General features: G+C 42.0%; 1 protein-coding gene across 3 annotated transcripts in view; it reads left to right on the forward strand.

Annotated features, from left to right (window-relative positions):
- The window catches only part of MB21D2 (Mab-21 domain containing 2), a 104,947-nt gene extending 89,444 nt beyond the window's left edge, over nucleotides 1-15,503 (forward strand). For all 3 annotated transcript variants that reach the window (XM_074365881.1, XM_045519793.2, XM_074365889.1), the window contains one exon: nucleotides 12,435-15,503. In XM_074365881.1, the coding sequence (XP_074221982.1) occupies nucleotides 12,435-13,699 (1,265 nt within the window). In that variant the 3' untranslated portion in view covers nucleotides 13,700-15,503. The remainder of the gene's footprint in view (nucleotides 1-12,434) is intronic.
- The last annotated feature ends 1,113 nt before the right edge of the window (nucleotides 15,504-16,616 follow it).

Consider the following 16,616-nt stretch of genomic DNA (forward strand, 5'->3'; position numbering starts at 1 on the left):
ATTTATTGATTGGAGCCAGGTAAAAAAATTTAGTTGCATCTTGGCTCCTGAAATCTTTGGATGTATCTATTTATTGGTAGTTAGAATGAAACAGTTTTGCAGAGAGAGTGGTGCCTTAAGCCTCATACCATCAAAAACCGTTTCCTCTGCCTTCTCGCTCCCTTTTCCCTGGTTCCTGAAGCTGTGTTCGTGATCTTTCTATCTCAGATGCAGCCAGTGGGAGCTGAAACACTGTGCTTTGTGACAGGGTCTTCAGTATGCTCTAAGAATCAATTGATAATCATGTTGCCTGCCCAGAGAAAGCATTTTTCAGTCTGGGCTCCGTCTAGATGGATTCTGTCAGCTCCTGAATAAGCAGGCGATTTCCTCTGGGAGACCAAAAGACAAAGTTTTGAGTCACTGGGGGCAGACAAGCCGTTATTGGTGCCTTAATGTCATCTCATCAAGTCTTAGCCCCTTGCTAAGCCTCAGTTTCTCCAGAGCTTTCATTGGAGGATTTTATGACTTTGGATCCAGGAACTCTTAGTACATGAATGCAGTGTGGGCGCCATCTCCTGGCAGTTATTGGTAATTACTTAGTAAGATGGCATCTGTTCATTTACCTGGTCTGTTCTTGTGCATCAAAGGAAAAATGCAGTTATAATCTTTTTTTAAAAGTCAGGTATTAGGCTGTGATCTTAGATGACACTGTAACTAGATAGCAGCTTTCCTTCTAATCTCTGGCTAAGATTGCTGGCTGAAAGCAAGAGGAGATGCCTTTGGGTAGTTACCATATAGTTCACGGTCAGCTGTTAACAGGCTACTAGCTTTTCCCTTCCATCTCTGCTGCGTGTGTAACAGGAGTCCCTTGCTTGCAAGTATAGTGGCTCTGGAGTGTCTCATCATGTCTGTCAACCTGACACTGTACGTCCTAGTACATCACTCTGACAGTAGACCCTATCTTTAGTCAGTACCACCTGTTTTATTATTCATCAGCTGACATGCGTTGAACTTGTGTTAGGTTAGGAGATGCACAGGTCATCAGACAGAGGGACACCAACAGGTTAACAAAGAACTGACAATGGATATAAGCACTGCACTAGGGAAAGGACGGGCGGAGGGCGTTGAATGGAGAGGTTAAATTCGTGATTTAGAATTTTTCCCATGCAACTTAGAGGAACAGAGGCAGAATGATCCCAAACAGAGGCTGAAAGAAAATATTATTTTGGTCTTTGAATTTGTCTTGAGACTTTTTATACAGGAATACGGTGGGTCTACTTGATTAAAGCTCCTCTCTGAAAATTGGTTCCTACAGTAAACTGGGAAGACAAACTTTTTTTTTTTTTTTGCTTTCTCTCCTCAATCCTTAGTCCCCATTGGGTTCTGTTGTTGCTGTTGTTTGTAGTTTGAGGAAGAGATGTCTGTCTCTAAGTATATGAGTGTATGAGTGACTTTCCGTCTTTCCAGAGTTCTCAGGTATTGGAAGCGGTTTTAAAATGCCCTTTGGGAAATGAGAAGAATTTGAATACCAACAAAGGGATAAGTGAATAGACAAAGTGCTACCTGTATAAATGCCCTGGACAACAGGCTCACTGATCAGAGAAGGCTGAGGAGCTCAACGTGAGAACAGGGCCCAGATCTAGTTTCATAAGACACATGTGCTAGATCTGTAACTTGATGTGGGGAAGAACACGCCATTCACTGTCACTGGCTTGTGCTTCTGTTCTCATGGCCAGTTACACATCGGAGGTGATGTGATTTCATCCAGAATTATGAGCAGAGATGAACCTGTCCAGCCCTGCTGCACACGCGTGTGCACACACACACTAGGAGAAAGGTAAAATCAAGTGAAGTCAATCATAGTAATAGTAAGTAATTATTTTTAATCTTCTTTAGATACAAGAATGGTGGTTACAGTTTAAAAAGGGCTTTGTCAGAGAAATATCTAGAAGTGATTTTCTTTAAAGTATTACAACCAGAAAATGAGGGGATAAGTGAAACGAGAATGGCAAGCCTAACTGATGAAGCCGAGTGATGGGCACATGACGATTCATCATACTGTGATCTCTGCAATTCTGTATGTTTGAAAATTTCCAAAGTAAACGAGTTTTAAGACAGGATTTTTGCTAGCCAATGACAGATTTGAAATCCTTTCAATGGGACTTCTTTATGTAAATTGCAATTACCTTTGAGCTAATGTAGCAGCTCTGAGTGTAGAGGAGACCCCAGCTAATAGGGCCCCTTTCTAATCACCCGTGACATTTTCTCAGGCTGCTGGGTCACAAGGGGGAATGTCTCTTATTGCAGACACAGTTGGGTTTTTTTGTTGGTTTGGTTTTGTTTTGTTTTGTCTTGTTTTAGAGAAGGCACAGAATTCTTCATGTTTCTTTCCCCGTGGCTCAGTGTGCAGGGTTGAGTTCTGCACAGAGGCAAAAAGAAGCTCTGATAGATTCTGCTCTGTCCACAAAGGAAAAAGACTTTCTTGCTTCAGAACTCAGTAAGAGCCTCTGCTTTGTGGTTAGTATTTCCTTTAGTAATGATGTTCTTGGCCACCTTCTGTCTGCCTCCCCAGTCGAGTAGTAGAAACTTAGGGGATATGACTTTAAAATTCAGGCTTTGCTGTTGGATTAAAATAAGCAAATTTAACTATGCATATGCATTGAATATATAGGGACATTTTCAGAGTTTGTCTTGGTGGCTTGAAAGAATTCCAAGGATGCTGCTATAATTAAAACACTTGTGATCATACTAAGTGAAGTAAGTCAGACAGAGAAAGACAAATATTGTATGATATCACTGATACATAGAATCTAAAACAAGTTATAAATGAACTTATTTACAAAACAGAAACAGACTTACAGACATGGAAAACAAACATGGTTACCAAAGAGGAAAGGGGGACAAATAAATTAGGAGTTTGGGATTAGCAGATACAAACTACTCTCTATAAAATAGATAAACAACAGGGTTCTACTTTATAGCACAGGGAACTATATTCAATATCTTATAATTACCTATATTGAAAAAGAATATATATATATATATACACACATATATATAGCTAAATCACTATGTTGTATACCAGAAACTAACACAGCATTTTAGATCAAATATACTTCAATTTAGAAAAAACCACCTGTGGAATGCTCTTTTAGAATTGTCTAGGGGTTAAGTCCGCTTCACACACATGTGCATGCACACATAGCTGTGTGTCACAGCACTATTCACTTTTTTTTTAGAGTCATTTATAGTCTTTCTTATAATCCTTGACCCATTTTGCTCATAATACTTCATTCCCCAGGGATGGCTAAAATAAGCTTTTAATCTGCTTTAAAAATCATCCTACTCCAAGACAGAATTTGTTTTATTTTTAGATAGAGAAGTAAGCTTCCCCTATTTCTGATAGTGTTTCACATGGCAATTTTAAATGCCCAAAGGTGTTAAAGTATTTATTCTCTCGGAGCGCCCTTTTAATGCTGGAAAGCATCGTGGGCTAGTGAGAAGAACATGGAATGAGCTTGAATTTTCAAGGGCCATGAACAATTACTTGACTGTTAAGTATCTTGATTTCCTCACCTGTGAAATGGGGACAAGACTACCTCCTTGAAAGTGCCAAGAGTATAGAATGAAATGGCATGGGTGAGATGTTCAGCCTCTGCCTTAATGCACAGTAGAGTCAGAAAGCTGTGTCCTTCTCAGAGAGCACTTGACCTGAAATGTACGTACCTCGAAAATGTGCTCTGTAAAGTCAGTCCTTCTTTTGTTTCTATGTTTTATTGCTAGTACTGTGATCTTTCCTTTTAAAAATGGCAGAATTGATTGGAGGATGTGACTGCACCTGGGCTGCAGATGAGACGTGACACAGAGTAAACCAGACGAGAGAGAAGAGCGGTAGCCCGCACTGGGGCGAAATGCTCCCTTGGAATCTTACTGCGCCTGTGACGGGGCCCACGCTGGACAGTCACAGGTGGCGGCAGGAGTCTGTGTCATGGCTGTCTGGGGTCGGTGGTAGGCTGTGGTGATGGGCAGCCCCAGACATCAATGCTCAGACTCCATCACATGTTTGTATTTTCAGTCTTCATCCCTGCTGAAGAGGCTGGTGGATCACCTCTGAGGACAGGAAATGCACCCCCTCCACAGGCAGTGCTGTTAGAGAACTCTGCCAGACAGGAGGGACTTTCATTTACAGATTAGACTATTCTTTTTTCTCTCTACACACCTTCTACTGATTGAGATCATGTAGGTAAAGTCCATTTCGTCTTTAGCGGGACAGCTCATCAAATATTTGACAGCGGATCCCATGGCCTTCGTGAATTTGCCATCCTCCAGGCTAAACAGTTTGCACTTCTGCCCTCTTCTGTTTTGGCTAGGACCTCTGTTCGCTTCCTTCAGTGTTACTCTCTCAGCTTGTAATTACATGTTCATTAGCGTGTGATCATTTGATTAGTGTGGGAGTTGTTTGTGCCGCGTATCAGATATTCCTGGCTCTCCGCCTTCCCAGCACGAGGCAGAACCGTGCCTTCTTCCCTGGGGTTGGCGGGGAGGGGGAGCTGTGTGACTCATTTTGGCCAGGGGTGTGTGAATGAAAATGGTATTTGTCATTCCCAGATCAGAGCATTTAGCTGCTGAAAAGAGATCCTCAGGGATCTTTTCCTCCAGTAGAGGGAGCATAAAGTTCTAGATGAGGGTCGTTCCCTCCCCCTGAGTTCTGGATGAAGGAAGACAAGCCCCAGCCAACAACCCCTGATGGTTGTGTAGCCTGAATGAACAATAAGACTTTGTTGTTTTTAAGTCACTAAGGTTTTAGGTTTGTTACTCAGCATAACTGCATCTATGCTGATTGATACAGTGTGTCTGGCTTTCTCACTCCATGACAAGCATTATGCAGTGGGGACTGGGTGTTTCTCTCCACCATTGGGTCTTCAGTATCTCATGTACTTCTGGCTCAGAGGAGGCGCTGATGCTTATGTGGCATGTGTATGAATAAATCAAACCTGAGTTTTGAATCCCACCTCCATCCTTGCAATTTCTCAGACTTGGCTTCCATCATTATTCCTCTTCCAAAATTTAGACCCCACCCCCTATTAAACCCCCTATAAGAGCCAGCTTTCTAGCTTCAGGGTAAGTAAGTAGTTTTCATATACATCCCCAAATGAGAAAGAAATGGAAACCAGACTCAGCTGGGTCACAGGCAAAGCTGAATGAAGGTCCATTTGACTTAATTCTGAACATGTCCATTAGAAGGTTATTGCTTCTGAAGATCAGGAGAGGTAATCTGGTCATCACTGATATAGTTCTGTATTTTTATGTAGCCATTTGATACAATATTGGCATCACTCTTGCTTTTCACTTGCTACTGTTTTTGTCCTTCAAGAATGAGCCATCTAAAATGATCACTCCTTTTGTAAATTAACAACTAGCTTTCATTTCCTGTCGTAGCTGTGAGAGGCAGCTAGGTGGGGCTAATGAGACACTCCTTTGAGTCTTGCCAATAAGCCCTCATTGGCAGAAACCACGAGTTTTTAAACTAGCCTAAGACCTAAAAGTAGAAAAGGGCAAAACTTATTAGATGGGAAAAGTATATTGCTAATGTGGGTACACGCACCTGCCCAAAACCCTGTTTATTGACTGCCAAGTAAGTACCAGACCACAAGCTAAGTAACCTGGTGTGTATTTTCTTATTTTATCCCCGTAGCCACCCAGCAAACTTTTAGCTGTTATTCCCCAATTCCATTTAAGGAAACTGAAGCCCAGAGTGCTTAATTATGATGGTCCTGGATGAATCGGACTTGAATCCAGGTGTAACTCATGTTCATTCTGTTCAAAATAGCTGAGTAAACTTTGGCAAAGCTCATCAATTTTTAGAACTTTGGTTTTAATTTTTAAGAAAGCAAATAATGAAAGATTCGAGAGGTTTTTCCCCCCCGCAACCTGACTTTTGGATTATTAGTAAAGGATTTTATAGAGATATGCTGACACTATTCCGTATTACCTTCAAAATCCCTTGGTTATGGTTGATGAGGTATTCAAGTTGACTGAACCAAACGATGCGTTCAGTAAGCAGCCGCCTTCTGATCCCAATGTCTGTATTAGCCAAGCCGTAAGGAAACCTTGGCCACAGGAGCTCATAGACGCTATTGACTGTGACAGCATCTTTCATTTACAGACCCTCTTTGCCAGTTATTGTGCCAAGTGCTTTATGTTGTTATCTCATTAAAGCGGGATGATAAATACAGCCCACTACAGTTACAGGTATAGGAAGTGCAAAGGTAAGAATTCAGATCAGGACCCCTCACAGGGGTGTGTGGGTTGTTGGTTTTACAGGGCATTTGTTCTGAGGGCACAAGAAAGGGCTGGGGTCCAGCCCGCCGTCTGCTTGCCAGGCTGCACGGCAGCAGCCACCAGAGGAGGCGTCCCTGGGCTCGCTTCAGTCTGGGTGCGGCTGCGGGAGAGGATGCTCCCTTCATTTCCCTTCATATCACACATTTTGTATGCCTTACACGTGCTTAGAGACGTTAAATAGAGTATCAGCTCTGGGGAATAGGTGTTGTTTGGCTAATCCAGTTTTATAGATGGTGGAGAAAGGGAAGAATATATGGGGAAAATGAGCTAAGCCTCTACTATGTGCTTAGACATTTCATATCAACCCTCTTAGTGCAGTTTTATGGTTTTATTTGTTCCTTTTAAATAGATGAGGAATTGGACGCTTAGGTTAAATTAACTTGTCAGGCTGACAAGTAGGAAATGACAAACCCAAGAGTCAAACCTAACTAAGCCTGTCTTCCTCTGACTTCAATGTCCTTGCATACATTATTAGTGTCAAAATGAGGAACAATCAAGGAAGACTTCTTGGAGGAGGCATCTTTTGAATCATTCCTATTACTATATATATTTGGTCCATAGGTCATTCCCATAACACGGATTGATCAGTTCTCTAAAAGGTTTAAATCAAATTTACATGCAGCTGTCTCAGAAGTTATGCCAAATAAAACAGACTCTGACTTATAAAACATATTATGTGATAATATTAGTGATCACTCAGCAGATTATTGAAAAGCTGGGAAGCTCCTCTGGTGCCTTACTTCTGTATTTTCTGTGTCTTAGAGTGTTTATTTGAGAATATAAATAGCTTCTTGTGAGAAGGTGCATTCCTCCTTCTGAAAAATGTGGATGATCAGGCATGTTCTGCTTGCCTGTCCAAGGTCACACTAAAGCTTTGACCAACAAAAGTGCAAAGCTGGCACTGGGCCTTGAGACCTCTGCTACTTCCCTTCCCAGCCATCCTGCATTCGTGTCAGGTCAGGTCGTTGTCAGACAGATCACAGTATGCACGTGCCATCCTGACCTTCACAACAAATGTGGGAATAAGACAATGTTGTTCGTCTGTCACTAGGGCTGTGTGACCTTGAATGAGTTAGTCCTCCATTCTGAACTTCAGTTTTTCACCTGTCAAGTCAGGGACTTGGATGGATGACTTTTGGCTGTGAATGAAGAAAATGTGAAAACTCTCCCCAAATGGAAGTCATTATAAATCCCAAAGATTGGTGACTTTGTTAGAGGAAGGTGGTTGCACCTACTTCTCAGAATGTTGCTCAGAATATTGAGTAAGCTTAACAAAAATAGTTGAAGCATAAATCAATATTTTTATAGGAAGGTTTTATATTGTTTATTAACAACCAAAGAGACTGCTACCCTAGGGAATGTATAAGAATCACAGAAGGGCTTTGTCAAAATCATCCCATTTGGTACCTGTCCTACCATTAAGAATCACTGCCATGATGAGGCAGTGTTATTGGCGTGCCACATGAGTTGAAGTGAAAAAGAGAACACTCTTTTACAAAACAATGAATATTATTGAGATATTCAGGTCAATTTTATCTACATAGAAATCTTTTTTATATACACAGTCAAAAACGTAGAGAGAGATACAGTTTATTCTGCAGCTTTAATTACAAGACATAAAAGTTCTGCCTCTTTGATAATCTTTATTCCTTCAACAGTGTTAAGCGTTCTTTTTTTTTTTTTTAAGGAATCTATCCAAGTGCTAATTTCACTTACCTGCTTAGTATTTATTACATCCTACTTGAATACTCATATATGTACTCGAATAAAGCTGTGAAGGTGAGAAAAGACAAATGATACTTAGTTCTTGGGCTCTGGTGTTACCCGTGGGGCCTTATATGTTTGAGTGAAGGAGGTTAGTAATTTGAGTTCAGCAGAATGTGATAAAGTTTTATTCACTAGGATATAAGGAAGTCAGGGACAGAGTTACTTGACATTCTAAAGACAATCAGCAAAGAACTGATTGTGGATGGATGACCTGGAAGCCAATCCTTAAACTGGGGCCCCAGTAGCGATCTAAAATAGTAATATTAAGGTCTTAAGTAGAAACTATGCAATAAACTGAAATCAAAGAATCAGTTTCAAGAGAGGCAGCCAGGAGGCAGTTTTACTTTGTGTTTTTAAGAGCAATCATATGCCAATGCTTCCCTGAAAAGATGAGACCCACCCAAGGGAATGAGCTATATTTCTCCATCCCTCCTTTTCTCTGCCGCTAACAGGCTCGGTGGTATGTGTTCAATCTTTCTTTTGTTCCCACTCATGGTTTTGGATAATTTGCTAATAGCTTAACAGCCAGAGACACTTGTTATCACAAAAATATCCTGTAATTATACAAAAATCCTTGGATCGGTTCAGAGATGGCACTTGTTGGAACCGATGCCTGCAGCCCAAGTGTACAGTTGAATTTTTTTTTTCCTTCTCAGCCCCTGGCTGTGTTTTAGTTGCCTGGCAACCCATCTGTGATGATAGCTGATGTCAGCTGATTTTCACTTAAACTTAGCCCAGGAAAGTTTTCAAGGAGGGCATTTGAGTTTGTATCATGCTGGGGAAGGCTCCAATTTGTGCTACCAAATACTTGTAAAACTGCAGGCTAATGGGCTTAGGCAGGCTGAATGTAACTGTGGAGGTCTCAGGGGATCAGCTTCCAGAACAATGTGGCCCCGGGGACTTTGTTTCTTAACTCCTAGGAGCTTAGCAAATGAGCCTCAGCCACATTCTCTATACTGCTCTGCCCTTTTTAAAAAAGGAATAAAAATTGTCCAACATGACCCTAACTCCTGAACATTAGAATTTAGCCAAATACTTGGTATGGCTCTTTTGAAAGAAAGGCCAACTTTTTAGGTGCATAAGCCGCAATTGGGAGGAAAGAGGACTATTCTAGTGTGTATACTAATAAGCGAAAACGCGCTGAAACTTCTTCTTTAATCCAGCAGAGAGCAGAAGGGAATTTTAGCTTTTTTCTCACCCATAACTCTCCAAACAAAATTGTGGGAATCCAAGGCAAAGTTCAGTGGCATGTTTGTAAACAGATTATCCGCAGCTCATTACTGCCTGTGTTATTCTAGTTGTATAGACAGGTCCTGGCTAGTGTGCTCAGAGCCAGTTGGAGCTTGTTTAGGACAAAACAATGTATAGAGTTTTGAATTATTTATGCCTAAGAGCAGACAGTGATGTAGTGTACATATAACAATACTACTGCTAATTGATTCAGATCTTATTGACTAATTCCAACCTAGCTTTTCACGGTTTCCTCATGTATATCTGTGGCACTCCAAATGCTGGAATGAAATAGTATATGAAATAATGAGTAAATTATTTCATTATCAAATGTTTCTTTTTGAAACTATCTGTACCTACATGTGAGTTTCTAAAATAGTAAAATAGTTGATTTTCACAACCTACTCTGGATTCTAAGAGTTCAATCTCATCCTTTTAGAGCTGCAGCTAATACTTGGGATGGGAGTAGCTGTTACTTTGTAAAGATGAGGTTAATGCTGAAACATGATGACAACTGGGAACTGAATCTTTGTCTTGGTGTTGATGATAATTTTTCAACTCTGGTTGCTAAGTTTGGCTTTTAAAACCACTTCTAAAAGGAAAATAAATGGTCTGTGCTGATTTGCAGTGAAGGCTGCTTGGGTAGTATCTTAGATTAGATTCCTCAAGAAGCAGCCCTTGAAGTGGAGTTAGTGTGTTTATTAAGGAGCTCCCCTGGGATCCGCACCTGTGGAAGGCGGGGGGTGGGGGGAGAGCAGGATCAAGCGGATGGAGAAGTCAGGTTTCCTTGCAGGTCCAGTGTCAACCTCCACGGACCCCACTGGGAACTCTGGGTTCAAATGACTCTTCAGAGTATCCTGAACTTAGACACTTCCTGATCAGTTGTGGGATGTGTACCTCCCACCCTAACCCGAGCCACGGGACATGACCTTGGCAGCAAGACAATCTTTATGGGGAGTACTAACAGCACTCCTAGCAACTGAGACAAGCAGTCCCTTACTGAAGAGGGATCTGGGTGCCCCATCACAACACAGGGAGTGTGAGAAATAGCAAAAGATTTAAAAAAAAATTTTTTAATTGGGTACACTGGATACTCTTTGTGATGAATCATTGACTCTTTAATGTTGGATAACTGATTGCTTTAAAAAGAAAATGATAGCTTGCTATTAATGTTGTTTGGAAAACAGGATTTTAAAGAATGGAAAAGAGCACATTTTCATAAATGAGTGTTCAACTCTGAGATACAGTGGTAGCATAAACACATACGTGGTTTATTTATTTGCATTGGGGTTGCCTTATGAAGAGAAAACTATATTGATTGAAAGTAACTGCAGTGAACAGTAGAATCATAGTTTGTGGTAGTTCCTTTTGATCTTTCAAGAAAAGTTCCATAAGCCACAGGGTGATGCTGGTAGTTTGTCAGATAATGAAGCAGAGGTAAATATATAATAAAAAGACAGGCATCAGAGAAGGTAAATTTTCATGTTGTTCGTGGAACAGTCATTAACGTCCCATCTTTATTAAAGTACTTCCTAGTTAAGCCTATTTTTTTTTAATTTAAAAGAATCCTTTATTACACCACAGGGAATCTCAGATACATTCTAAACCTTAGGTAAGCTGATTGATTTCATCAATTTCTTCCTTTGACATTCAGTCTTAGCTTCAGTTGTGTGACTACTGGGTACAGACCCCTATGCCTGCTTAATACATATTTGAGACATGATTCTCATTCTCAAAGAGTTCACAATATCATCAAAAATCACATCGGTTATATCACCATCCGTCTCATCAGAAAAGTATACAATTGGGGAAGATGTTAAGCTCGTGGTGCGGGAGATGAGTTTTCTACATTTTTTTTCTTGAAAGCTCCAATTTTTTTCATTAGCAGTAAAGATTTTAGTTGTTTTCGTGAAGACAGGCTTATTTGGTTCATTTCTTAAGAAAATGTCTATCCAATACCCAAGTCTGAATGCCCACAGTTTATCAGTGTTCTTTAAGTTAGAAATGATGTTGCACGAAGGAAGCAGCTAATTTAGGACACAACTTAAACATGATGCTTTTCTTGAAGACAGCGTTCGTATTTCAGTATGAGGCAGAAATGCTTGATGGTTACTTCTCATCTCGTCACATAGAATGTTAGAAAGGTGGTTTGGAAGTTGAGAGTCAATCAAATTAATCCAGTTTTCTTTTCCATTAAGGATGGCAGGTGAAACTGGATTATTATTCTTAATGCAAGTGCATGTCAGTAATAAAGAATCCAACGAGGGAGGAGGGTATAGGTCAGTGGTAGAGCACGTGCTTAGCATGCACGCAGTCCTGGGTTCAATCCCCAGTACCTCCATTAAATATATAAATAAATAAAGCCTAAATACCTCCCCCCGAAAAAAAAAATTTAAAAAAAAAGAATCCAATGACTGCTAGTACAGTTTTGTGCCACTGTCTTGACTAATGCTAAGGCACCAGCAGTTTTGCCCTCCTTCACTTTTGCACCATTAAGTGTCAGCACAAGGGTCAACAAAGTAAAAAAGTCAAATAATATATTAGTATTATTATAAAAAGAGCTATGACCTCACTGTCCCCTGAAAGTGTTTCAGTGTCCACAGCCCACACTGAGAGTCACCAGTATAGAAGAAGATTTCAGCAGGGAGAGCCTGGGGGAGGGAGGCTGCTTTGGCAAGAGAAGAGCCAGGCTTTTTATGATGGCAGCAGAGAGGGAGAACAGGAAAGGAGCGAGCCGTGTTGCACAGGTTCGTAGATAGGATGTGGCAATAGAAAGGCAAGTAAGGTTTTACTGAGGTTTTTACTAGGTGACTAATGCCAATGCCAGTAACCGAGGTGATGACTCGGGGAAGAGGAGCCTTGGGTTATGATTGGAAATGATGCTGCTTCCACTGTGAGAGAAGAATCTGTCCTAATTCTCCCTGTTGGAAAAGGATGGGTTCTAGCACTGAGGAGAATGAACAGAGTACTGTTAGCTGGGTGTCTGCAGCAGCCGAAGCTCTGGTTTTGCAGCGAAAGTGATTCCTGGCTCTTGGAAGTTCAGCACATTCTGCATTGATACATAAAACCGCGCTATGTCTGTGCCTCCTCTAACTGTTTTCTCTCTCTGTTTCTAGGAATGGTGCAAAAGCTGGACCAAAAACTTCCAGTGGCCAATGAGTACCTGTTGCTCTCTGGAGGAGTCCGGGAAGGCGTGGTGGACCTGGACTTAGATGAGCTTAATGTCTACGCCCGAGGGACCGACTACGATATGGACTTCACTCTTCTGGTGCCAGCCCTGAAGCTGCATGACCGTAATCAGCCTGTGACACTGGATATGCGCCACTCAGCCTTGTGCCACTCTTGGCTGAGCCTTCGGCTCTTCGATGAGGGGACGATCAGTAAATGGAAAGACTGTTGCACCATCGTAGACCATATCAATGGTGCCACCAACTACTTCTTCTCCCCGACCAAAGTGGCCGACTGGTTCTATGACTCCATCAGCATTGTCCTGTCCGAGATACAGAAGAAACCCCAGCGAGGGATGCCAAAGGTGGAAAAGGTAGAAAAGAATGGGACCATCATCTCCATCATTCTGGGTGTGGGGAGCAGTCGCATGTTGTACGATATTGTCCCTGTGGTATCTTTCAAAGGTTGGCCTGCAGTGGCCCAGAGCTGGCTCATGGAGAACCACTTTTGGGATGGGAAGATCACCGAGGAAGAGGTCATCAGTGGGTTTTACTTGGTGCCTGCTTGCTCCTACAAGGGAAAGAAGGACAATGAGTGGCGGCTGTCCTTTGCCAGGAGCGAGGTGCAGCTGAAGAAGTGCATCTCTAGCAGCCTCATGCAGGCCTACCAGGCCTGCAAAGCCATCATCATCAAACTCCTGTCCCGGCCCAAGGCTATCAGCCCCTATCACCTGCGGAGCATGATGCTCTGGGCCTGCGACAGACTTCCTGCCAACTACTTGGCCCAAGAAGACTATGCAGCACACTTTTTGCTGGGCCTCATTGATGACCTGCAGCACTGTCTGGTCAACAAGATGTGCCCCAATTATTTCATCCCTCAGTGCAACATGCTGGAGCACCTGTCGGAGGAGACGGTCATGCTCCACGCACGGAAGCTTTCCTCCGTCCGCTCAGACCCGGCGGAGCACCTGCGCACCGCCATCGAGCACGTCAAGGCGGCCAACCGGCTGACGCTGGAGCTCCAGAGGCGAGGGAGCACCACCAGCATCCCCTCCCCGCAGTCCGACGGAGGGGACCCCAACCAGCCCGATGACCGCTTAGCCAAAAAACTGCAGCAGCTAGTGACTGAGAATCCGGGGAAGTCCATCTCCGTCTTTATTAATCCTGATGACGTCACACGGCCCCATTTCAGAATCGATGATAAATTTTTCTGAGCATCTTTGCTGCCTTCCCCCCCACCCCCCGTTCTAAAACTCTCCTGTTCTGTAGTGTGGTTTGTGATGCGTTCTTTCCGTTTTTTACATATCCAGCCAGGTTTGGATCTGTTAAGAACACACTTTAAGTTTCCTGGTTCTGCAGGATGGTGCAGGATCTGAATCAGAATATTACTATTTCGTATTCTGCCTCTGATTTTGTTGTTTACTTTTTTGTAGTTATTGTCACATTGTTTGTTTTAGTGGGGTTTTTTGTTTGTTTTTTAAGGAGAACTTGAGCCATAGATGACAAAGCCCATGAATTCTCTTGCTTTTTTTCTGTTTCATACTTTGTGCAAATTTGTTAATGGAAGTGGGGAAACAAATCTCGTACTGATGCTTCAGGATTCTCTTATTTTTTGGGTTTTTTGGGTTTGTTTTTTTTTTTTGTCTTTATTTTTTCAAATGAGCGTTCATCAGTACAGATATTTGAAAACCACCTGAATCTGGGAACTGCCTGGTACATTAGTTGAATTTCTTCCTTTTGACCAGTGGCCAGGGTAGTTTCCCAGTCTTCGCCAAACAATGTAGACTTTGATAATGCTACAAATTGTGTTTGGAGCAACTTCATTGAATGTAATTGTCCTCAAATCAGAACTTTGGATGGTTTGGAAGGTGTCTTCGACAACTTTCCAAATACAATTAAGGTTTCCAAATGATAGTTTTAGTGTGTGTAATTATTTGAAGCCTTATTTAAATCCTATTAAAGAACATACCATTATACTTGTTATTTGCACTAATGAAATCTTTGCCATTGTCAGAGTCCCAATGCGTGTGTTTCAGTATAAATTGACATCTACTGTTGAAATGCTGTCATTTCTTCATTTAGCCCATTTCTCTTAATCAATAGAATGATTTTTTGCATTTGTTTAGTTCTCCTTTAATTGTGGGGTCCTGTTTTGCCCTCTTTGATAGTCCTGGTTCCTGTCTTACTGAGAGAAGTTTTTAAAGCTTTATACCTGCTAACTGACTTTATCTGAAGCTGGGGAAGATACGTACTTGATAAAGTAGTTGCTTTTGTATGTACAGTTGATCCTTGAACAGGACCACTCATATGTGGATTTTTCACCAAATGCATACTACAGAACTCTACAGTCTGAATACACGATTGGTTGAATACATGGATTTGGAACCATGGATAGAGGGCCAACCGTAAAGTTATATATGGACTTTCAACCACCACACAGGGGTTGGTGCCCCAACCCCACCTTGTTCAAGGGTCAACTGTATTTCTTTTGAAGCTATAGAGGTAAACTTTTTTGTAAAGTCTCTGCTTCTACTGAGGGTCTTGAGGAAAACTGGCAGGACAAATTAGTAATAATCCCCAAATAGATACCATGCCTGTTCAGAAGCAGGTTTTGCTGTGGAGTGGGAACCAGGAACTAACTGTGAGTGTCAGCCTTGGTGTAGAGGTGTCCTGTCCTCACAGATGAAATTACTTGCCAGGGTCAGGTGCTGCAGGACATCGGCTCTCTGTCTTGGTATGGACTCATGGCCAACTGTAGTGTTTGGGAGGTCAGGGGCCTGCCGGCCTCTCCAAGGATGACCGTGATGTCTACAACTGGAAAGGCCAAGCAACACTTTGATTTTGCTCTTGAATGTCCAGACTCACAGGTTGGATTTTGGCCAATGGAAATTAGGCATATGCGGTCTTGGTTTTTGCATGGGAATTAATGTAATGCTTATCAGTGAAAATGAAATCATTCAACCACCTTAAGTCGAACACAAAAATGATGATAATAAAAGAAACATACTGGCCTTTGAATTTTGTTGTTGTTTTTTGTTAGTTTGTAATCTGGAAACCATTTTCTTATTTAGTAATATCAACAGTAATTTTCAGTAAATATAGCCTATGGCTTGCTGTTGTCTTTCAGGCCAGGTGATCCAGCTATTCAGCCTTTTCTCCAGTTTTCCTATTAGTAATCTACCGATCCTGCGTGTAATCTGCGTCCTTGAGAAATTACTTCATCCCCAGCTCCAGAGATGCACCCTGACTAGTGTAGGCCAGTCAACATAACCATTTCCCTGGCCACAGTCATAAATTAGGGGTTGGGCATATACTATCAGCTGCTCCAGTCAGGGTTATGCTCAGGATCCTAGCGTGGAATGCTGGGGCAGCAGCATGCACCCTGGACACGAAAGAGGAGGCACTCGGAATTTGCTGTGAGTACTGTAAACCAAGGGCTCTCAAGTCAGACATTGTTGAAGGTGAGCAGAAATGGGATTGTAGTCTGATACCTTTTCTTGTCCGAAATGTAAGCCAGTCATTGAGTTACTGATCTTCTGTCCTTCTGACGCCCAGAAGACTGGTTAGAACAATTTCTGTTTTGAGTACAATATAAAATGCCCGAAGGCAGCAGTCATAATTTTAATATTATTTATGTCTGGGTTTTGGGGGGGTGTGGGAATTTATAAGCAGTAACTCAACGGGACTTCAATTCTCTGGTGGGACCTGGTTTTACATGTTTCAACAGTAGATTATTCTGGACACTATGGCTTTCTCATCTGAAATGGAAGATCTAAAGATGCAAGGAAATGTTGGTTTCAGAGTGGATGGAGCGAAAGAGGACCAGGCATTTTAAAAATAAGAATATCCCTGAATATCCCTGAAATGACTAGTTATTTCAGAGAAAATGAGAGGCAGGCGTGTGTGGCTCATTTCCTTTCAGACAGAGATGTGAGGAAACAGGGACGAGGCTTCTGGAGCTACTTGAAGAACCCTTAGTGACTTCTTTGCCAACCCCGTTATAAACACAAGCGCACGCACGCACACACACACACACTGCTTTCACATCACGAATTGGAGGTTTCTTTAAGGTGTTTTGTAACACTTCCTGGGGGGATTAAGCCCGTTGGCTAGTCACAGCTCAGTGTTGGT

The sequence above is a fragment of the Camelus bactrianus genome, chromosome 1 (assembly GCF_048773025.1).
Source record: "Camelus bactrianus isolate YW-2024 breed Bactrian camel chromosome 1, ASM4877302v1, whole genome shotgun sequence".
Taxonomy (NCBI): Eukaryota; Metazoa; Chordata; class Mammalia; order Artiodactyla; family Camelidae; genus Camelus; species Camelus bactrianus.